The sequence below is a fragment of the Lipotes vexillifer genome, unplaced genomic scaffold (assembly GCF_000442215.2).
Source record: "Lipotes vexillifer unplaced genomic scaffold, Lipotes_vexillifer_v1.1 scaffold170, whole genome shotgun sequence".
Lineage (NCBI taxonomy): Eukaryota > Metazoa > Chordata > Mammalia > Artiodactyla > Lipotidae > Lipotes > Lipotes vexillifer.
This window is the reverse complement of record NW_006772326.1, coordinates 183956-208992: the sequence shown is the minus strand read 5'-3', so window position 1 is coordinate 208992 and position 25037 is coordinate 183956. Positions and strand designations below refer to the sequence as shown.

The 25037-nt window shown below is 39.5% G+C and overlaps 1 protein-coding gene across 1 annotated transcript in view; it reads left to right on the top strand.

Moving 5' to 3' along the window:
* Positions 1 to 25037, top strand: part of CUNH12orf56 (chromosome unknown C12orf56 homolog) — a 66190-nt gene that overhangs the window by 8599 nt on the left and 32554 nt on the right. The window contains 3 exon segments of the mRNA XM_007447393.1: positions 8065 to 8137; positions 16793 to 17204; positions 21282 to 21355. Of these exon segments, the coding sequence (XP_007447455.1) occupies positions 8065 to 8137; positions 16793 to 17204; positions 21282 to 21355 (559 nt within the window).

Genomic DNA, 25037 nt, shown 5'->3' with positions numbered 1-25037 from the left:
TTTTTTTGGTACGCGGGCCTCTCACTGCTGTAGCCCCTCCCGCTGCGGAGCACAGGCTCCGGATGCACAGGCTCAACGGCCGTGGCTCACGGGCCCAGCCGCCCCGCGGCATGTGGGATCCTCCCGGACCGGGGCACGAACCTGTGTCCCCTGCATCAGCAGGCGGACTCTCAACCACTGCACCACCAGGGAAGCCCCTGTTTCTTTTTTTAATTTTTTTAAAAATTAATTAATTTTATTTATTTTTGGCTGCATTGGGTCTTTGTTGCTTCGAGCGGGCTTTCTCTGGTTGCGGTGAGCCAGGGCTACTCCTCGTTGCGATGCACAGGCTTCTCATTGCGGTGGCTTCTCTTGTTGCAGAGCCCGGGCTCTAGGCGTGTGGGCTTCAGTAGTTGTGGCATGTGGGCTCAGTAGTTGCAGCATGCAGTCTTAGTAGTTGTGGCTCGTGGGCTCTAGAGCACAGGCTCAGTAGCTGTGGTGCACGGGCATAGCTACACTGTGGCATGTGCAATCTTTCCGGACCAGGGCTTGAATCCGTGTTCCCTGCATTGGCAGGCGGATTCTTAACCACTGCGCCACCAGGGAAGCCCAGGTCAGTGCTTGTTTGATTTTATTTATTTATTTATTTTTTGGCTGCGTCGGGTCTTCATTGTGGCATGCAGGCTTTTTGTTGCAGCGCATGGGCTTCTCTCTAGTTGTGGCGTGCAGGTTTTTCTCTCTCTAGTTGTGGCGCGAGCTCCAGAGCACGTGGGCTCTGTAGTTTGCAGCACTCGGACTCACTAGTTTGCAGCACGCGGACTCTCTAGTTGAGGCTCACGAGCTCAATAGTTGTGGCGTGCGGGTTTAGTTGCTCCATGGCATGTGGGATCTTAGTTCCCTGACCAGGGATCGAACCTGTGTCCCCGGTGTTGGAAGGCAGATTCTTTACCACTGGACCACCAGGGAAGTCCCAGTCCTTGTTTGATTTTAATAACCTTATTAACAGCCAGAGATTTTAATGAAAACCCCCGTGAAGAAGTGCAGGGGGGTAACTGGAAAGACTGTGAACACCTGGCTTTAGGAAAATTCCTGGCAGTCATCTCTGTGACACTTGGGCCTCCCACTACAAAGGGAACCACAAGTCCTGCCCTGATAATTGTGGTTTTATTATGGTTATTAACAGCATTCACTCTTCATTCAAAAATATTGGCTGGGTGGCTTCCCTGGCGGTGCAGTGGTTGAGAATCTGCCTGCCGATGCAGGGGACACGGGTTCGAGCCCCGGTCTGGGAGGATCCCACATGCCGCGGAGCAACTGGGCCCCTGAGCCACAAGTACTGAGCCTGCGTGTCTGGAGCCTGTGCTCCACAACAAGAGAGGCCGTGATAGTGAGAGGCCCGCGCACCGCGATGAAGAGTGGCCCCCCGCTTGCCACACTAGAGAAAGCCCTCGCGCAGAAACGAAGACCCAACACGGCAAAAATAAATAAATTAATTAATAAACTCCTACCCCCAACATCTTCTTTAAAAAAAACAAAAAAACAAAAAAACATTCCCATGTACCATTTCCCCCCAAATATCCTTAAAAAGATAAAATCTTCAGTAACAATGACATCATTTCTGTGCAATTAAAAAATGTATAAAAAATATATTGGCTGGAAATATGTTCCTAAGAACGTGATTCACATCTAGATAAAAAGTCACCTTTAGAGTTTGCTTTTAGGGAGCTCAGTGTGTGATTTTCCTATTGTGCCCACAGAGATCTAGAGGGTCTAAGAGAGAAGGGGAAGATGAGGAGTCAGGGCTTCCGGCACTCACCCGGCTCAACCAGAGCCGCCCTGCTTTTTTTCTTTTTTTTTTTGCGGTACGCGGGCCTCTCACTGCTGTGCCTCTCCCGTTTCGGATGCGCAGGCTCAGCGGCCATGGCTCACGGGCCCAGCCACTCTGCGGCATGTGGGATCTTCCCGGACCAGGGCATGAACCCGCGTCCCCTGCATCGGCAGGCGGACACTCAACCACTGCGCCACCAGGGAAGCACCCGGCCCTGCTTTTATGTTTCACACTTTTGGCCCTACCTAAACATTTCTAGTGGAGAAGTTTTAAAAATTAAAGGATGAATGGATAAAAATAGAATAGGATATACAGTTCAGCATTACACTGTTTACTTTCGTGGTCTTATTTTATATATGTATATGTATATGAAATGTATATGTATATAAAGGAGCCCTTTAAGGTATCCATCCCTATAATTGGGAGTTGGTGAAAAGCAGAGAAAAAGAGCATGGACTTGGGACTCAGCTAAGCCCAAATTTGCATCCTGGCTCTCACCTTTCCTGGCTGTGTGATTGTCTGCAAGTCACTTAACCTTTGTGAGCCTCAGTGTCCTCCATTACTAGCTTCACAGGGTTGTTGTGAAACCATGTGGCCAGGGCTGGGCACACAGCAGGAAAGCAGGCAGCTGTTAAGATCACACGCTTAGCACGGAAGGATAAGGGAAGAATGAGGTCCAAGGTGGCTCCTGGATAGGCCCTTCCACTTGTGGCATCTAGCCAGTGTGGCTAGACCAGCCCATACCAGCCTATTCACTCTTCACCAGACTTTACTCCAAATCAGACTCAGCCTCTTGGAGTACTGAAGAGCTACAAAGTATGAGAAAACTATCTGGTGTTTGTACATTGTTGTGGCCAAGCACCTTTTCACACTGACACTCTACAGTGTGGCAACTCTTTGTAGAAGCTGTTCTAATTGGCAAAGCTATTAAATCCTTGGTCGCTCACCAGGTCTCTTGTCACACTAATTAGGATATCTAACTGGTGTTGGTTGCCTTAAATGCATATTTATCCTTGTCCACAAGCATACTTATTCTTGGCTTTTTTTTCCCCCAACATGTATAAGAAGATGAAAATACGCATTAAAGAAGCCAATTATAGGTAGGAGTTTTACGAAATGTAAATTCCTAGAAACTTTGCAAATGATGTTAAAAGCAGGGAAGGGTTTTTAAAAAACATCTTGTGTTCACACACATACTCATAGAATAACACCTCTCCCCACCTCTTTTTACTTTTTTTTTAACATCTTTATTGGAGTATAATTGCTTTACAATGGTGTGTTAGTTTCTGCTGTATAACAAAGTAAATCAGCTATACATATACGTACATCCCCATATCCCTTCCCTCTTGCGTCTCCCTCCCACCCTCCCTATCCCACCCCTCTAGGTGAACACAAAGCACCAAGCTGATCTCCCTGTGCTATGCGGCCGCTTCCCACTAGCTATCTATTTTATATTTGGTAGTGTATATATGTCCATGCCACTCTCTCACTTCGTCCCAGCTTACCCTTTCCCCTCCCCGTGTCCTCAAGTCCATTCCCTACGTCTGTGTTTTTATTCCTCTCTTGCCCCTAGGTTCTTCAGAACCATTTTTTTTTTTTTTTGTAGATTCCATATATGTGTTAGCATATGGTATTTGTTTTTCTCTTTCTGACTTACTTCACTCTGTATGACAGTCTCTAGGTCCATCCACCTCACTAGAAATACCTCAATTTCGTTCCTTTCTATGGCTGAGTAATATTCCATTGTATACATGTGCCACATCTTTATCCATTCATCTGTCGATGGACACGTAGGTTGCCTCCATGTCCTGGCTATTGTAAATACAGCTTCAGTGAACATTGTGGTACATGACTCTTTTTGAATTATGGTTTTCTCAGCGTATATGCCCAGGAGTGGGATTGCTGGGTCATATGGTAGTTCTATTTTTAGTGTTTTAAGGAACCTCCATACTGTTCTCCATAGCGTCTGTATCAATTTACATTCCCACCAACAGTACAAGAGGATTCCCTTTTCTCCACACTCTCTCCAGCATTTACTGTTTGTAGATTGTTTGATGATGGCCATTCTGACCAGTGTGAGGTGATACCTCATTGTAGTTTTGATTTGCATTTCTCTAATGCTTAGTGATGTGTTTGTTTGCAATCTGTATATCTTCTTTGGAGAAATGTCTATTTAGGTCTTCTGCCCATTTTTGGATTGGGTTGTTTGGTTTTTTGATAACTGAGCTGCATGAGCTATTTGTATATTTTGGAGACTAATCTTTTGTCAGTTGCTTTGTTCGCAAATATTTCTCCCATTCTGAGGGTTGTCTTTTTGTCTTGTTTACAGTTTCCTTTGCTGTGCAAAAGCTTTTAAGTTTCATTAGGTCCCATTTGTTATTTTTGTTTTTATTTCCTTTACTTTAGGAGGTGGATCAAAAAAGATCTTGCTGTGATTTATGTCAAAGAGTGTTCTTCCTATGTTTTCCTCTAAGAGTTTTATAGTGTCTGGTCTTACATTTAGGTCTCAAATCCATTTTGAGTTTATTTTTGTGTATGGTGTTAGGGATGTTCTAATTTCATTCTTTTACATGAAGCTGTCCAGTTTTCCCAGCACCACTTATTGAAGAGGCTGTCTTTTCTCCATTGTATATTCTTGCTTCCTTTATCAAAGATAAGGTGACCATATGTGCATGGGTTTATCTCTGGGCTTTCTATCCTGTTCCATTGATCTATATTTCCATTTTTGTGCCAGTACCATGCTGTCTTGATTACTGTAACTTTGTAGTATAGTCTGAAGTCAGGGAGCCTGATTCCTCCAGCTCCGTTTTTCTTTCTCAAGATTGCTTTGGCTATTCGGGGTCTTTTGTGTTTCCATACAAATTGTGAAATTTTTTGTTCTAGTTCTGTGAAAAATGCCATTGGTAGTTTGTTAGGGATTGCATTGAATCTGTAGATTGCTTTGTGTAGTATAGGCATTTTCACAATGCTGATTCTTCCAATCCAAGAACATGGTATATCTCTCCATCTGTTTGTGTCATCTTTAATTTCTTTCAGCAGTGTCTTATAGTTTTCTGCACACAGGTCTTTTGTCTCCTTAGGTAGGTTTATTCCTAGGTATTTTATTCTTTTTGTTGCAATGGTAAATGGAGTGTTTCCTTGCTTTCTCTTTCAGATTTTTCATCATTAGTGTATAGGAATGCAAGTGATTTCTGTGCATTAATTTTGTATCCTGCTACTTTACCAAATTCATTGATTAGCTCTAGTAGTTTTCTGGTAGTATCTTTAGGATTCTTTATGTATAGTATCATGTCATCTGCAAACAGTGACAGCTTTACTTCTTCTTTTCCAATTTGGATTCCTTTTATTTCTTTTTCTTCTCTGATTGCTGTGGCTAAAACTTCCAAAACTATGTTGAATAATAGTGGTGAGTATGGGCAACCTTGTCTTGTCCCTAATCTTAGTGGAAATGATTTCAGTTTTTCACCATTGAGAACGATGTAGGCTCCCACCTCTTTATTTTCACCTCCAAAGTTACCATCTGACACTTTGGCACAGGGATTTTTTTTTTTTTTGGCTGTGTTGGGTCTTCATTGCTGCGTGTGGGCTTTCTCTAGTTGAGGCGAGTGGGGGCTACTCTTCGTGGCGGTGTGCAAGCTTCTCATTGCGGTGGCTTCTCTTGTTGCTGAGCATGGGCTCTACGTGCGCGAGCTTCAGTAGTTGCAGCACGTGGGCTCAGTAGTTGTGGCTGGAGGGCTCTAGAGAGCAGGCTCAGTGGTTGTGGTGCATGGGCTTAGTGCTCTGTGGCATGTGGGATCTTCCCGGCCAAGGGGTCGAATGGTGCAGGGATTTTTGAAAACAGGAAACTACCACTGTCCCAAAGAGTCACACATAGCACACATTAGAGGATAAAACACATTCCCCCTTTCCAGCAAGTCAACAGTGATGTGATCTGATTCCTGTTCATCTCCAAGCTGCTTGTTCCCTGGGTTAGGTATAGCTCTGTGCATAGGACCCCAGTGGTTCACCTCCTGGACATTCTGTAATATGTAATTCTGAAGCAAGAGACAGGCTCAAACCTGTCTGAGCGTCTATTTGACAATAGTCATTACTAGAGTCCTTCATATTTATAATGATGATGTCAAGCCACTCACATTAATTACTGAGTATTTAAATAAATATAATTATTATAACTGACTCCAAACCTCTTGGGTGAAAGCCTAGGGAATATTTATGTCATATGGCAAAGGTGCTCACGCTCCAATCAACTAGATCATCTTAACAAAGGAAGCTCAAAATTGCGAATCATTTATAATAAAAATACTGAGTTTAATCACGACACTTTTAAGCAGGATTTCTAATTAGGCCCAAATTTTCTGGAGACACAGTGAAAAAGAGGCTTTTCTCTATAGTACACATGTGTACTTATATGGGCCACAGTTAGCACTTTGATATATATCATTTGAATTGTACTTTTTATGTTTAGATGAAGGGAATGGTTAGTAAACTCTAAATGAACAATGTTGATGGGAGTGGTGAACTGTATCAGCAGTAAAAGCTCTGGAATAAATTGGGTTATTAGCCCCTTAGTTTCAGGTACATTCTAGAACAGGACTATTCAATAGAACTTTCTGCAATGATGGAATTGTTCTATATCTAGTCTAATTATGTCTAAACAGTAGCCATGTGGCACTGAGCACTTGAGATTACTAGTGCTACTAACTGAATTTAAATTTAATTTAATTTTTAATGTTAATAGCCACAGGTGGCTCATGGCTACCAACTTGATCACTGCAGCTCTAGAATCATGGAAAAGACCTTAAAGGCTTTAGTGGCATATTCTGAAACATTGGCATAAAGTGAAGTAGACTAATCCCCAAATCAGAATGAGACATAATAATTTAATGAAACATAAGCTGAATCAAAGTTTTATATATTTGAACGTGTATGTATGCGTGTGTGTATGTATATAACTTTTATTTTAAACCTAGACATTTTCAGAAACCAATGATGTGGGGTAAAACTAAAACAACAAGGCACTGATGAGTCAGGTTTAGTGGATAACTTTTATCAATACCAAAGCTTGGTCTTCCTCACAAGAATAAGATTTGACAAACATAATCAGACCTCCTACAGTTGAGATAGCAGGCGCATTCTTTTTGGAGTGTTGCTTCTAAAAGTGTTCCTTAGCTGACCAGCACCACTGAGCGTGCCATCAGACACACATTGTGCTGAACAGCTGAAGGACTTCCTATCTAAGCTACTGAAGAGGAGTGAAGACTGCTGCATGCACATGAGAACACAGGGGCAGATCACTCTATTATCTGTATTCAGGCTCTCTTGTCATTATTGCCATTATAGCCGTGCCAGGTTCTGGTCACTGGCATCCAGGAGACCAGACATCCCACCAAGTGTTGAAACAGAAATCTAGCCATACTTCATTTCTCAGTGGAGAACAGATGATCCTAAGTTTCTCCACCCCATTGTTACAAATTAAAATTTAAAGCTAACATAAAGAGAGGCAGGGACATTGACACTAAAGTTGTTTTGTCACAACATTTTAGTGACCTCACACAGAAAAAGAGAAAGTTCAAGTTTGGTTGTTGAACCTGGATGAAATCAGGTTTAAGAGATGACTTGAACCTAGGTACAGGCTGATCGTAGGTAATATCAGCTTCTTAATAAAGAAGTCCTGGACTTCCCTGGTGGCACAGTGGTTAAGAATCCACCTGCCAATGCAAGGGACATGGGTTCGATCCCCGGTCTGGGAAGATCCCACATGCCGCAGAGCAACTAAGCCCATACACCACAACTACTGAGCCGGTGTTCTAGAGCCTGCGAGCCACAACTACTGAGCCCACATGCCACAACTACTGAAGCCCATGCACCCAGAGCCTGTGCTCCGCTCTTCTCAACTGCATTGAGAAGCCTGAGCACCGCAATGAGGAGTAGCCCCTGCTCGCTGCAACTAGAGAAAGGTCACGCACAGCAACGAAGACCCAACGCAGCCAAACATAAATAATAAATAAATAAATTTATTTAAAAAAAATCAAAATAAAGTCAAACATTTATTAAAAAAAGAAAATTCTGAAGTTGAGTATATGGTTTAACATCAGAGCCAAAGTTCTTTTTGCCCATCATGTTGCCCAGTTTATAATTTTGAATTTGCAAGTTTTTGTGAGGCTTTATAGAGTCATCAATTCAGAACAGTAACTCTTCTTCATAAACTCGATCAAATCATGTAATTAATGACCAACTAACTTTTTTTTTTTTTTAAGTCAAAGAAGAGAATAATGGCCCTGCCTTTTGGAGAGGCAAAAAGCCTAAAAGTTTGAATGAATCCCTTTTCAGGTGAGATTGTTGTTTTACGTTTTTAACTTGCTGTCCAAAACTTATTTTACGTTTCATTTGGCTTTTTAAAAAAAATTTATTTATTTTATTTATTTATTTTTGGCTGCTTTGTTTCTTTGTTGCCGTGCGTGGCTTTCTCTAGTTGCGGCGAGCAGGGACTACTCTTCATTGCAGTGCACGGGCTTCTCATTGCGGTGGCTTCTGTTGTTGAGGAGCACAGGCTTTAAGCGTGGGGGCTTCAGTAGTTGTGGCACGTGGGCTCAGTAGTTGTGGTGCGTGGGCCTAGTTGCTCCACAGCATGTGGGATCTTCCCGGACCAGGGCTCGAACTCGTGTCCCCTGAATTGGCAGGTGCATTCTTAACCACTGCGCCAGCAGGGAAGCCCTCAACTGGCTTTTTAAAATGCTTTTTCTCTACTAATGTCTTTGAACTGAATTCTGTTTATCTCATATACGTAATAATGAAGAAGGTATTTTGTGAGATTTTCTTCTAAATTCAAATCCAGTTAGTTATAAACTATAATTTTTCTCATTTCAATTGAATATACAGATGTCTCAGTATAAATAAATGATTAAAATCAAATTCAAATCATTTATTGAACTCTGGTTCTGTGTAGTGGTATGCTGGGCCCTGTAATAGATACAAAGATGAGTAAGGCATAGTTCCTATCCTTGAGAGGCCGATTCTCACCAGGACATATGACATTTGTGTAAATAAAGATACTGCAAAGTATGCATGCTAAGTGTCATAATTGAGTTTGAGTAAATTGTCAAAGAGATTTAATGAGGGGAAAGGTTTTATTTGGTTGTGGGGAGAAGTCAAGATGCCAGATGACAGTCGGTGAAGGAATAGTGCACATGGTGATAGAGATATTGCAGTTGGAGGGAACAGTAGAAACTACGGTAGAGGGAGGAAAAAATGGAACATGTATAAATTGAAAAAGGAGTTTCCTAAGCTGCATAACTCAAAGTATGATTCTATTACACACTTTAAGTATCTACACATTTGAAGGAGGAAGGGAGCATAGGATTCTAAGAGCTCTGAGTCAGGGGATTATAGGCATGGGGAAAATTAAGGTGCGTTGGGGCCCTGAAAGTCAGGTCATGACATGGGGGAAACAGCCCCCAGGAAAACATTGCAAAATGTGCCAAGAAAAAGTGAATGCCTACTTGGAGAGTATTCACCCCCAAGACCTGTGGTGTACCATGCTGTGCAATGGGTTACTGGGGAAGGGCCTTTTCCCACTGTACTTACTCTCATACCTTCTCTCACTGAACAATGACATACGAAGGTCTTTTAAACTAAATTTGATTAACTTTTTTTGTCACCAAAAGAAAAAAAAATTGTTTTAGGAAGCCTGGCTTGTATCATTAGGCTTAGAGGATCATGATTTGTTCTAAATCCATGTAACAACAAGCTATGTTTTAAGGGGTTGATACACTTCCATTGTTACCCTGAGCGCCATAAATTACTAGCTTCTGGGAGGAGGGTCTCTGCCTTCTTGTCTCAGGGCACTAAGTGAAGTTCCTAACGTGGCCCTTGTAACTGGAAGTACTGAGGGAGAAGCACTGCCAGTGGATAGCCATCCACATGCTCTGAGATTCAACATTTATTTCACATTTGGCATATAATGCTCCGGTTTTTCTAGACCACTCTGATAGCCTCATTGTCTTCTTCCAGTTTAGAAAAATAAAAGCGATTTCTTTTTTTTTTTTTAACTTTTTTTTTTTTTTTTTTTTTTTTTTTTTTTTTTTGCGGTACGTGGGCCTCTCACTGTTGTGGCCTGTCCCGTTGCGGAGCACAGGCTCCAGACGCGGAGGCTCAGCGGCCATGGCTCATGAGTCCAGCCGCTCCGCGGCCTGTGGAATCTTTCCGGACCGGGGCACGAACCCGTGTCCCCTGCATCGGCAGGTGGACTCTCAACCACTGCGCCACCAGGGAATCCCCCATAAAAGAGATTTCTAAGTAATGTATGCAGTAGCTGTTTTAGGTTATTGTGGAGGTCAGAACTCTGTTAAAAGTGGCAGAAGTCCAACTTAGGTTAAAAGGGGAATTTATTGGAATTACAGGGCAACTCATGTTATTCAACATTCATTCAGCAGATATGTATAGATACAGACATAAATATAGATACAAATGTAGATCTATCTATTTTACCTGTTAAATCTGGCATATTCTATTTGCTGGGCTCTTCAATTTTAGATGTACAGTGGTGAGCAAAATCAGCAAAAGTTAGAAACCACAACTTAGGGGAGTAGGAATGCTAAGAATGAAGTTGGACTTAGGCATAGCTGGAACTTGGAACTTGAGTGCCATAGAACTTTGTCTCTGTCTCCTCTGATGTTTGTGGATCACCTTCATTTTCTCTCACTGAAATACCACATCTTCTGTGGGACAGCAAAGTCACCAACTGTCTTAAATTCACTTTTTACTTCTCCCACCACCACACAAAGGCTAACTCACACACTTGCTTGTACCAAATTAAAAAATCCTGGGAAGGTCTCTGATGCCTAACTTGAATAAACGATTGACTGCTAAAAAATATCCACCATAGCCAAGAGGTTTAAACACATGGCAGCTTCTGTGTGCTCCATGTGTGGAGAGGAGGACTGATTTCCAAATAAAGTGGGGGTGGTGGAGTTAGGTCTGCTATCCCATAGTTTTCTAGTACTGTCATCTTCATAATTAAACATCTGAGTCAAAAGTGTAAACAAAAGGCAGGCTATCATAAACACTAATTAGAGGGCTAAACAATGTTATCATGTACAGAGATCTGTGACACCTCTGAGGTGTAGTTTCAGGCCTAATTATGAGAAGCTGCAGGTCATAAGAAGGATGCAGTTATCTTGGGACATCACACTTACATAAATATGATTACTTTTCAAGGTAATAGTAAACAACAGGGCTTTTAACACCTGAGGGATAGAAAACAGAATGGTGATGATCTCTGATAATGAGATTCAGTACTTTGGTTTCTCTATCTTTAGTATAGCTCTTCATTAGTGGATAGTTCCATGTAGTCATGCATTTTACAGGAGAAAACCCAAGCAGATGTCTAACCAAAATGTTCTCTAAGGAAAAGTTTATTGTGACTTACTTAAGAATCCCCTAAAGCTGGGAGGAAAAAGACTGTCTATTGCTTGCACGTATAAAAAAAACATACAGGGGCTTCCCTGGTGGCGCAGTGGTTGAGAGTCCGCCTGCCGATGCAGGGGACACGCGGAGCGGCTGGGCCCGTGAGCCATGGCCGCTGAGCCTGAGCGTCCGGAGCCTGTGCTCCGCAACGGGAGAGGCCACAACAGTGAGAGGCCCACGTACCGCAAACAAAAACAAAAACAAAAAAACTTACAGATAAAGAGAGCATTTTTACAGTGCTGGCATAGAGTAAGATTTATGTAAATTTAATTGCATTCACCTTGAATAATCCAAAGGAAAAGAGTGAAAATGCTTAGCCCTCAGTCCAGATCTGCTAAGCTCATACCCACCAGGGTGGATTTCAATCTGAGTTTACATCTATTTATAGCCTCTACTGATATCTAGCTAATGAAAACTTAAAAGCAGATTTTCTAACCATAGTGCATGGCAAGTAGTGGGATGAACTTTTGGAGAAACCGATCTGTTTAATTAACAGAATCAGAGCTGACCACCTTGGCATCCTTATGAAATGAGAATGTATTGCATTTAATTATATATCATTAGCAAAATAGAAGGGAAAAAAAAACAACAAAGAAGGTGAACCTTATATTTTTCTTTAAGAAGAAGCACTTCTTGGCAGAAAGTAGAAAAAGGGAGCTGTTTTATTCTTCTCTGCATAGTAGATAAAAACATAAAGACTCTGTAGCCACACTGGCTGACTTCAAATCTGGACTCTACCTTGGACTATTTAACCTTCCCAGGCTTCACTCCTCATGGGTAGGATGGGGCTCACAATGGTACATATCCCACAGGGATGATATGTAAAGGGCTAAGTCATGTACAGTTGACCCTTGAACAACACAGGTTTGGACTTTGAGGGTCCACTTATATGCAGATTTTCTTCAATAGATACATACTACAGTCCTACACAATCCTTGGATATGGAACCTTGGATACAGAGGGGTGAACTGTAAAGTGTTATATGCTGATTTTCAACTGTGCAGAGGATCAGTACCCCTAACCCCACATTGTTCAAGGGTCAACTGTACATGTAAAGTGCTTAAACTGTGTGTGGCACTTAGTGAGTCCCTATTAAACCTAGCTCTTTTGTTTTTGCGAAGTCAGTCACTGAGCAATAATCTATTTAGCATCCTCAGAATCCTTGATCAAACCTCGAAACAGAATAACTTTCCTCTTTTCTCTTCTCACTAATAAATACTACGGTATGTAAAAAATAAAAATGCTATTGTGAAATAATTTGGTACAAGGCACCATCTATATTAATTTCCTAAGGATTTCTTATGCAGTAGGTTGCTGTACTTCTATTAGAGGACCAAGTCCTGTGTTTATGTAAATATACTATGTGTGTAAGTATATGAATTCAGAATGTTTAGAAACTCAAGAGAAGGATTCAAGGCCTCCAATAGCTGTTCTTATAATAAGCCCTTATTTCTTGATATTTCTCAAAATTGACACTGCAATTATTAAATATATTTGCTTGCACACAGTTAGATCATAGTTTATAATTATTAACAAATATTCATTGATCAGTTACAGATTTACAAAAATACAAAAAATATTGAAGGTTGGGGTAGAATCAGTATTTATTTTTCTCCCCCTTACTCTCTTCCATCCTGTTTGAAAAATTTCCTGGGACATATACTCAGGATCAGAATTGCTTTGTACATTCTACTAATGTACATTATACTAATCTGCTTATTGGTTTTAGAGATTAAAAATACCATATTGTCAACTACCTATTAGCTTATTCTATGTGGTGTCTTCTACTGAGTAGAATTTTAATTTTGATGTAATAAAATTAATTAAGTTTTTAATTCTGATCGAGGTGGAGTAAGCACACTTTGCCCTACCTCTCCCTCTGAATGGAAGTAAAAATCCTGAACAAAATGCACACAGCAGTTGATTGCCTGATTTAAAAAAAAATAATAACATTCTACATAGAATTTAAGTAAGACCCAGAGTCAACAACAGCTATAAACTAAAATCTGTTTTAGCTGAGTCACATGTATTTGATGTATATTGCCATTCAGTTCTAAATATCTCTCAATTTCCTTTATCTCTTACAGCAGTCTGATTATGATATGTCTGGTGTGGAATTCTTTGAGTTTATCTTATTTGGGATTCACTCAGTTTCTTGAATCTATAAGTTTATGTCTTTTGCCTAATTTGGAGAGTTTTCAACCATTATTCCTTCAAATATTTTTTCTGTACCACTCTTTTTCCTCTCCTTCTGGGACTCTGAAGACATGAATATTAGGTCTTTTTCATATTGTCACACAGTCCCTTGAGAATGTGTTCATTTTTTTCTTCAATCTCTATTCTCTCTGGATTGTTCAAATTGGATAATTTCTATTCCTCTATCTTCAAAATTCAATGACTCATTTCTCTGTCATCTCTACTCTGCTCACTGAGTCCATTCAGAGAATTTTAAAATTTTTAGTTATTGTAGTGTATTTTTTCCTCCTAAAATTTCCATTTGGTTCCTTTTTATATTTGTTATTTCTCTGCTGAGACTTTCTATCTTTCCATTTGTTTCAAAGGGGTTCACTCTCATTTATTGGAGCATGGTTATGATGGTTACCTTAAAGCTTTTGTCTGATAATTCCAACATCTTTGTCATCTCAAGATTGATATCTGTTAATTTTCTTTTTCCTCATAAGGTATTGAGATTTTCCTGGCTTTTCAAATGTCAAGTAATTTTGGATTGCGTCTGGGACATTTTGAATATTATGTGACTCTGGGTCACATGAAGAGTTTGGTACTGGTCTCTGCCAGCCTCTTGATTACACTTAAATATCTGAGAATTATTTTCTAGCTTTGAATTATTTTACATAGAATTGATTATATTTCACGAATTCTGCTTTAGTAGAGTCTTCATGGGGAATTTTTTATTCAGGAGAGCTCAAATTCTACATCTTGAGATCTAGGTCTATATGATTTATTTTTTTATGGAAGAATCATTGTTCCTTATTTTTCTGCTTGTTTCTTATATTTTAGCACATTAATCTGACAATTTTGGTCTGATAGGTGTTTTACTTTCCATGAAAACTAAATTCCCCCTTTTCATATTTACTTAACTTCTTTCTCATCCTTTTTAAGAGTTTTAAAAATCAATGATTCTTTTCTATTCCATTTTAAACTCTTAAAAAGGATGAGAAAGAAGTTAAGTAAATTCTATTTACCATTTTTCTTCATTTCTTGATAGAGTCAATATGCTAGCATATATGTACTTTGCATTCTTAGCTGACTTTGCATCTAACAGATTTTTCTGAAGCTGTTTAATGTTGCCTGCTGCTTTTTGGACTCTGGCTTTTAACCTGACAGTTTCAGCCTCAAGGAGTTTATCTGTGTTTGATGCAGAGGGAGAAAGGAGAAAAACGATTTGTGCATACTTTTGATTCTGGAGTTCTCTTTCCCAGTTCTCCCATTGCTTTCTCCTTTGAGGTGGCTCTCTCTAGAGATACATAATCAGCTCATTAGAAAAACACGTGACTTTTAGCAACTTAGTTGTGTAAATGTGAAGTTGACACATGTTGAAACTCAAGGTTCTAGAACTCTTGCTTAGTAATGAACTACTCTTTAATCAGACTACTAAAAGTGGGTATTATTGAATTTCATGTGAAAAATACAGTTCAACTTTATGAGTTGGCTTGCTTCACTGGTGAAGCTATAATGTCCATGACATTATGATTTATGCTGTCAAAAAGGTAATCCTTTTTAGAAACTCTTTTAGCTCTTTAAAATAATAACTTTTTCATACAACTGAGTAAATAACAGTCACTTCAAGTGCGCCTTTCTGTAACTACCTGAAATCATTTTGCTGACCTTTCACATGAAACATATGTTGTGACTAAAATGAACATTTTAACATAATTTCATAACATTACCTAACATAATCTGTGCACTGCTTATTTAACTCTCTTAATTTCCATAGAGAAAATTTTAGAAAATATCATCTACAAGAATAAAGAAAAGCTACCACTTTCAAGAGGATTGGACTATGTATCATCCATTTCTGGGCTACACATATTCATTGACCTGAAAATCCTATATGAGCATCTTATATTCTTAGATACTTTGATATCATTGTTACATAATACTAGAATCCTATAAAGAAATAGGGCAAGGTAAGATAATCAGTAAGTGGCATTCAGAGATTATGGGTCATATACATTAATTTGTTTAGTTGTGTGTTTAAAATCTGGCCATGTCATGTGCCACTCCCCAGGGCAAGAAGAGTACAGGAAGGAGGGGGTGCTCGTACACTCTCTTTCCTGATCATGCTCTGGGACCACAATGCCAGTGTGCACATCCTTAAGCCTGAGGGTTTGGCAAGGATGGCTGTTTAAGGGGGATGGAACTTGGATAAGTGAACTGAGGTGACCACTTGTGTATGCGTGTGTGTGTGCATGCATGCATGTACACGTATGTAAGGTCAGTGGAAGAGGGAGCTGAAGGCTAGAACTCAGCACAGTTCATAGCATTGTACAGGTGATGAATGAATTTTATACCTGTTTAAAGTTAAGAACCAATTAAAAGAAAGTGGTTTTCCACTTTCATGGAGGTGCCAGTCTCATCAGGAAGATAAGATATCTTAATGTAAAATGATAAACCAGCAATTCAAGGCAATATAGGATAATATTAATACCTAGCACCTACTGAGTGTTTCCAGTGTTAAAAAACACTGCATGTATTTTCTTACTTAATCCTCACACAAACTCAATGAAATTGGTTCTATTATTGTTCCTATTTTAAAATTAGGAAATTGAGGCTTAGGTCAATCAAAGTCACATAACCACTGAGTGGCAGAGCCTGGATTAGAACTTAGATCTCATACTCTGCAACTTCTTAGCCTCTACCACTTGCTTCCTTGTGTTGCAGAGAAAAGAAATGAGTCATGGTGAGCTGGAGAGAACAGAGAAGGTAAAAGATGGGACCCAGAATTGGTTCTGAAAAAAGTGCTGATGCTATTGGGATGATATTGGAAAAATCAGACAGCATTAGCAAAATATGAATCAAAGAAAACACCATTTAAAAAAAATCTCTCTCCCCCCCCAAAAAAATAAAATAAAATAAAAAAAACTCTCTTCATCTCTCCATATAATAGTTCTTTTTTCTTTATAGGATCCATTAGAAATGCAAGATGAAAGAACAATCAAGTTTCAAAACTAGAATGAAAAGTCCTTTCACTGGGAATGTTGGGCTCTGTGAAGGACAGGCATAATGCTTTAGATATAAAAAATGCTTCTTTAAATGACATAGCATAGAGTTTTATTTCTGAAAGCAGGAGTGTATACTGAAGAATTGTGCCATACCTCCTCTAGGTCAATGGTCAACAGCAGGTGAGAGTAAATCACTCCTTTCTCTTACAAGCATTTCTTTTATGTGAAGACTTTTACTTTCAGACTCTTAAACTGCTGCAATGGGGCCATTGGGTTCTCTTTGTTCCTTACTGTTAAATTCTGAATATTATGTTTAACTCTAAATTCTACCTGACAGGTACCACCAAGAGAGCAGCACACCACCATCCAAGGACTCAACTCTTGGCCCTCCTTCAGACCTCAAGAAGCTGTCCCTTCATGGCCAAAGTGCCTGTCGACCCTTACCTACCCCCTCCAGGAGGAGCTGTCAGCCCACATCAGCCACTAGCAAGGCTGTCGGTGTGCCATTTTGCACCACAAACACAAAAGAACCCCAGGGACTTTCAGATCACAAAGACATTCTAAGTGAAATCCCTTTCAAGTGCAGTGGGAACGGAAATGAGTTTTACTTAGGAAATTCCTCCCTGGCCTCCCCTTTACAGAGTAACCCAAATCTAGAGAAAAAGGAGTCAAAACTTCATTTGTACATTATTTCCACAACTTCATCAATATTTCTGCACTTAAAAAGTTCATGGAACTATTATGTTATAGTAAGTTTTCCAGATGTTTGAGGTTGCAAAATGACACTGATATGATAGAAAAGAAGATACCACATACTAAAGTTTTTTTTTTAATTAATAACAAAATGTAATCTATATATTTTTTGTTTTTTTTTTTGTTTTTTTTGTGGTACGCGGGCTTCCCACTGTTGTGGCCTCTCCTGTTGCGGAGCACAGGCTCCGGACGCGCAGGCTCAGCGGCCATGGCTCACGGGCCCAGCCGCTCCGCAGCATGTGAGGTCTTCCCGGACCGGGGCACGAACCCACGGCCCTGCATCGGCAGGCAGACTCTCAACCACTGCGCCACCAGGGAAGCCCTTGAGTATTGTTTTTTAGGGTAGACTTCCCTGCTCTTCCTCCCCATTTTGGAAGTTTAACCTTCGAATTTAGTAATATTGTGCAAGACATACTGTACTGGACAATTAAGGGTATGATTTTACCAGGCTATTGCAATAGGGAAAATGCTCATTAATGAGACATGTCTTCAAGAAAAGGAGATGGACCTGAGGTTTTATAGAGGCAGGTAATAAACAAGGGACTCAGCAGTGAGTCTCACGGGAATCAATGAGGAAGGTTGGAGACAAGTCTTGTCTTGGAATATTTGTGAGCAGGGTGGTCTTTTGCAGTTAGCTGGGGTGATTTCTCAACCATTCTGCTTTCAGAGACCAGGGAGCTCAGATAAAGTTCAACAGTATCAATATGTTTCTGTATTTCTTAGCTGTGCTATTGAAAGTAGGTTAGTGGGAGTTTTTGACTTAAAAAAAAAAACACAACATGAGATTTGTGAGTTAAGTTTTATTTGGGCAAAATGATGACTATAGCTCTGGAGACAGCACCTCAAATAGCTCTGAGAAACTGCTCCAAACAGGTAGGGGGGAAGGTCAGTATATATATGATTTTGGTGAAAGGGGAGTACATGCAGTCAAGCACATATTTTTTGCAGGTTTCTGCTAGTCTTGTGAAGGTTACTGCTAGTCACGAGGAACAGACGTCATGAAGGATTTTAGTAGTGCTTTTCTAGATATGAGATACAAGAACTGGGCTCATAAAATTGGCTCCTGAAAATATCTAACTATCTGAAGACCTGTTCTGCCAGTTTTTCCCAGAGCACAGCGTGCCTCATTTCTGCTCTCCACCCTGAACTCCTTTCAGGGGGTGTTGAAAAGTTAGCAGCTGCAGCAGCACATGATTTAATCCTTGTAGAGGCAGATGGCAAGTGCCAGTGGCAAGTGCCAATTTGTAGTTGACAGACTCATTGTCATAAGATCAGACAATTTTACAGAGATCACCTGGTCTATGTCCCTTATTTTATAAATGAGGAGACTGAAGCACAAAAATTCTAAGTGACTTACTCAACATTATATAAGTGTAGGGGCAGAGTCAGAACTCCCATTTAGGGATCTTCTTATAACACCAGAATCAGTTTTAAAATAAGCAATTTATTAAAAGAATAGTATGACCCTTTTTACTTATCTTCAGTAATACATAATTTTTATTATTGATCTTCCAACATAATAATATTAAGAAGTATGAATGACTCTTTTCACTCAGAAGAAGCCAGGAAGGAGGGGGTTTTATAATTGGCCAAAAATTGTGAAAGATTGCAAGACAACTCTCATTTTTTTTCTCATAGCACAGTTCAGAATGTTATTGTTTAAATTAAATGTTAAATGTTTAAAATTCCTCTCTAAAATTTTAAACCGCTTCCTGCAAATTAAGAATGTAAGTGAATCATGAATAGAGGGAAAATCCTGATCTATTAAAAGAAGGCTTCATATGTTCTAGTAGAAAAACCACAATTTAATTGACTTCTAAAAATCTACCTAAATATTTCAAAATAACTGTTTAGCTAACTCCCAGTTTTTTTTTTGCGATACGTGGGCCTCTCACTGTAGTGGCCTCTCCCCTTGCCGGACGCGCAAGCTCAGCGGCCACGGCTCCACGGCACGTGGGATCCTCCCGGACCGGGGCACAAACCCGTATCCCCTGCATCGGCAGGCGGACTCCCAACCACTGCGCCACCAGGGAGGCCCTAACTCCCAGTTTTAAGTACTACTTTTAAATTCTGCAGCAAAGGCATGGATGGGGTAGGTCAGATAGGCCAACGCATAGCCCTTCTGATACTATAAGCAATAACAAACAACTAACATGTAGTGTTATTATTGGTAGGAACTGTTCTGATGCTTTCTGTATATTAACTCATTTAATCTGTACAACAGTCCTACGAGGTAGGACTGTTATTCTCATCTCATAGATGAGGAAATTGAGGCACAGGGAAATTAAATGATATATTCAAGGTTGTACAACTAATATAGAGCTGGGATTTGAACCCAGACAGTCTGATTTTTTTTTTCTATGACCACTGAAATAATGTGGATGGAGGGGGGTTATCTTTATGAGTTGTCAGATATTATCATTGAAAACAATGTTCTGGGAATTCCCTGGCAGTCCAGCAGTTAAGACTCCGTGCTTCCACTGCAGGGGGTGTGGGTTCTATCCCTGGTCGGGGAACTAAGGTACCACATGCCTCGCAGTGCAGGCAAAAAAAAAAAACAATGTTCTATCCCTTGAAGGATGAAAAATGAGTAAGCAAATATTTCATATATAAATGATGAATCTATCAGGTTAGCATTCATTCTAGTGAGAATAAGATATTAACAATATAAACGTTTTAAAAGTTGTGACTTTTTTGTGACATTGTTGAAGTCTTTCATTAGGTTGGTCACCTTTGGTTAGTCTTGGCTATCTTCATAAATTTTAGGAAATGGACAAAAATAATCTCCTAAATCTGTCAGAATTATCTTGGGTAATTGCTCTCTTGTGCCTTGAGATTTCTTTCATGTTGAGGTATGGATAAATGCTCCTGGGAAAAGGAATTAGACATCTTAACTCTCTGTATACTTTCAGGTAAAATTAACCTAAAGCATCCAGTTAGAAATTAGTACTCATTCTGATTTTAAAGGTTTCCAAAGAGTTGTCCTTGTCAGTAACCCATTTTATCTATAACTTTCACCAAAAGTAATTACATCTGCGTTGTTTAGCATCTCAAATTCTATAAAGACAAAATATGGCAATTCTTTGCCCTTCATACATTGTGGAATAACTGCTAGAAAGCTAAATAACGAATATCCTCAAATTAAATTTCTAGATTTAAGGCAAGCATAAACATCTGGAGAGAAAAAAAAAGGCAGCTTTTTTTTTTTTTTAAACAGAGCAATGACAAAAATAGTAAGAAAACGTACATAATTCCCCCCTACACATGCACCCCCCCACCCTACTCTTATTAAGGAATAAGACAGGAGTTGTTTGGAGTTGTAAATCAGCAACATTTCAGAAATTCCTTCTGACCTGTTAAGCCTCAACATAAATAAAAAATTATTTAGAGAACTTGCTGAACACTACATGCCAATTTGTTTCAAGACCCAGTATGAGTGGGAAGTGGCAGCACTAAAGATTTAAGGAAAAAATAACCCCATTAATGGGGGAATAGTTAACAAAATTATTGTATATCTTGGATATGTAATACTGGGTAATCATTATTAAAAAAGACTGAAGTAAATCTATATACATAGACATGAAAAACTGTCCACCATATATTAAGTGAAAAAAATCCAGATTAATATGTGATATGATGTAGCTAGTATTAAATACATATTATAAAAATATATCATCTAACATGTAAATATTATAAATGTATATGTTATAATTAACATGTTTTTATATGCCTGAAAGAATATAAACCAAACCAACAATAGTAAGGTGTTTTGAATATTGAGACAGAAAGGGTAGGGAGAGATAGGGAACTTTTATCATTTACTTTTCATTTCTGTACTGTTTGATTTTGATAGATTATTCTATTTTATAATGAACAAATGCTATGTTTAAAACATTAAAAAAACTATATAAGGAAAAAATTCCCTGTAGTATTATCAAATAGTGGAATGAGTTACAAATCATGTACTGTAGAAGGGATTAAAGAATAGATATATGATATTGACTAAAAGTAGTGGGAATTGATTTTTCAGTAAACAAAAATTCTAACTATTCCCACTTTTTTTCCTCTTTCAGAAAGCTACTCTTTTACAAGATCCCCTATATGTTAGCGAGCTCAGTCCTGCTACTGGAAGTCAAAAGCCATATAGGTAAGGAGTGATGACAGGACAGAGTTGCACGGTGCGGGGTGGGGGGGGCGGTGTTCGCCCTCTTTGCCTCTCCTAACTCTATGCGACGCTGACCATCACATTTATATCTACATCTCTTCTCACCCTGAATTGCAAAGACAATTACCCACTGGATATCACTTCTTGTATGTTTCACAGGAGCCATAACGTCAGCATATTCAAAACAGAACTCAGCCTCTTCCTTCTGTGACCTGACCTTACATCTATGTTTCCTAAACAGGGCATAATGTCATTATCTCTAGACAGCCTAAGCCAGAGTCCTGGATCCCGAGATCCCCATCCCCTAATCCAGTCATCACCACATGATTTACTGTACTTATTGAATATATCTGGGTAACACCCACTTCTTTCTACAGCCACATGCTCAGATCCAATTATCTGTTCTGGGCTCTGACAGTATTTTCCTGGCTGGCCTCTGCCTTCACTCTTGCCCCATTCTAGACCATTCTTCAATACAACAGAGGAATCTTTCAGAAGCACAAATGTGATCATGTAACTCCTCCCTTAAAGCCTTTCCATAGCTCCCCATTGCCCTTAGAAGGTCTACACTCTATAACAGCTTTTTACAAATCTTCCTGATGTCTCTATTTTTCTATTGTGTCCTCCACACTCCTGCCCTAAGCTCCTGGTCCAAATGAACTCATAGCTCTCAAAAAGCTCCCTGTTAATCTGGGCCCTAACATGATGGCCTCTATTCTAGAACCCTACTCTCTTCTCGTCTTCCCCTTCATAGAAACTTCAACTCCTCAAGTCTTAGCTCACTATCCCTTTGTCTAAAAATCATTTCTCAAGACTCAGTTAAGAGGGCCCCTCCATAACGTCCTGTGCTTACATAGCTGTAGCACTGTCCACTCTGTATTATGGATTGCTTGTTTATGTGCTGTCCTATTATGCAATATGCTCCTTAAGGGCAGGGACTGTTCCTTGGTCACTGGCACATAGTAGGCTGCCAATAAGCCTTTATACAGTGAATGAAATAAGATAGAGGCTGGGACCTTACATGCAAGGCAAAGGAGTTTGGATTTTATCCAGACTTCATACTTCTGTTATGTTCTTATCATAGTCAGCCTTACATTGAAGTAATTACTTGTGATGTGACTATTACTTCCAATAGCTTGTGAGCCCCTGGAAGGCGAGGAGTATGTCTTATTAATTTTCATATTTTTCTTACTTAAAACAGTGCTTTGTACTTAGAGAGCACTCTGTCAATTGATGGTGCCAATAATTTTGATATTAAGTAATTCATGAGTGACTTTTGAGAGGTTTACGATAGTGACGTATATTGGGCGTGATGTAAGTGAACTAAGGGAAAGTTTAATTTTAAAAGATACAATTCATTCCCCATTAAAGGGGACCAAAGTTCCTTGGAAGAATGACTGATTCTAGGTCTGGGGTAGGAAATATACAAATGGGTCTGAAACAGCTTGTGGCAGAGTGCAAAGAGTAACAGGGCTCAAACTAAAGGACACAGGAGCCCACATGAAGGGCCTCCTGATAGCCAAAGATGGAACAAATCAAGAATCAGAAAAAATAATGAATGAGATGGTTAAAACATAACGAATATATGAAAATTCCAAAGTGTATAATGATGCATCATAGAAAGTCCTCCCTCCTACCCTCCCCCACCCGGTTAAGAAATAAAAATGTACTGAACTCCATTAGAAGTGAATAGGGCACTAATTCATTTTTCTGCAAATCAGCAAACAAATGGAAAGAATTAAGCATTTATCCTGCCTTTTCTGCATGAACTGTAATTAGTTCAGGGTAACCAAGTAGCCCAAGTTGATGAGAGCAAGTTCCATTTTACAGAATTCCAGCTAATGAATGTGGAAGGTTTAACAGAATTAGAAAGTTACCATTTTTTAACCTCTGATGAAATAATAGATTCATGCAAAGATCCTCAGTGAATGGAACCATCAGACAGAAAGGTGAAGTGGAATTTCAAAATGGAGGGATCATGTAAATAACTAATCAGTCTTAGAATCACTTAAGTGGGCACTTAAAAATTATAAAAATTATAATATGCCTCATTATTTGATGTAACATGAAACACATAGCACCACCTATGACATATCTTTGTTCAAACAATTAAACTGGAATCTGACTTAAAAGTGTGGGTGTGTCAGCCTTGAGAAGGAATGAAATTCTGATACATGTGACAACATGGATGAGGCTTGAAGAAATTATGCTAAGTTAAATAAGCCAGTAGTAAAAGGACAAATATTATATGGTTCCACTTATATGAGGCACCTAGAATAGGCAAATTCACAGAAACAGAAAGCAGAATATAGGTTACCAGGAGCCGTGGAGAGACAGGAATGGAGACTTATTGTTTAATGGATGCAGAGTTTCTGTTTGGGAAGATGAAAAAGTTTTGGAAATGGATAGTAGTGATGATTGCACAACACTGTGAATGCACTTAATGTCGTTGAACTGTACACCTGAAAATGGTTAAAATGGTAAATTTTAGGTTATGTATATTTTATCTCAAAATTTTAAAAGGTGTGTGTGTGTGTGTGTGTGTGTGTGTGTGCGTCTGTGTGTGTGTGTGTAAGGAATAGATAAAACAAGACTGGCAAAATGTTGAAAATTACTGAAGCTAAGTGATGGGTATGTGAGGGTTTCTTATAAGACTTTCTCCATATTTGTGTATGTTTGAAAATTTCCGTAGTAGAAGTTTTTAAAAGATCTAAGAAACATAGCAAGCAAATATAGCAATTATCTTGTTTAGATCTTGGTTTTAGTGAACCAAATATAAAAAGACATTTTTAAGACAAGACAGAACATTTGAATATGGACTAGGTATTAGACAATACCATAGAATTATTGATAGGTTTGTTGGTGTGATAATGATGATTTTGCAAGGAAATGTTCCAGTTATTTCGAGATACGTTCTGAGTTATGTAGGGGTTAAATAACATAATGTTTGGAATTTCCTTTTTTAAAATTAATTAATTTGGCTGTGCCGGATCTTAGCTGGGGCACTTGGGATCTTCGTTGCAGCATGCAGGCTCTAGTTCCCCAACCAGGGATGGAACCCGGGCCCCCTGCATTGAGAGTGTGGAGTCTTGACCACTGGACCACCAGGGAAGTCCTGGGATTTCCTTTTTTTTCTTTCTTTTTTAAAAATTTATTTTATTTTTGGCTGCGTTGGGTCTTCGTTGCGCGTGCAGGCTTTCTCTAGATGCGGTGAGCCGGGGCTACTCTTTGTTGCGATGCACGAGCTTCTCATTGCAGTGGCTTCTCTTGTTGCGGAGCACAGGGTCTAGGTGCACAGGCTTCAGTAGTTGAGGCTCGTGGGTTCTAGAGCGCAGGCTCAGTAGCTGTGGCGCACAGGCTTAGTTGCTCCGCGGCATGTGGGATCTTCCCGGACCGGGGCGCAAACCCGTGTCCCCTGCATCGGCAGGCGGACTCTCAACCACTGCGCCACCAGGGAAGCCCTAGACTTTTTCTTATTTAAATTAGTCAAAGAAAGTTTGTCATCTGTGTAAAAGCAAATATTCTCTGAATGTTCAGAGAAACTGATTGTCCATAACTTCTCTGTAGTAATATAGGCTACTGAATCTAACTTGAATTTATGAGGTATATGAGACCTCAATTTATATATTAATTGATTTTTAGTATGAAGAGATTAGTGTGCTTT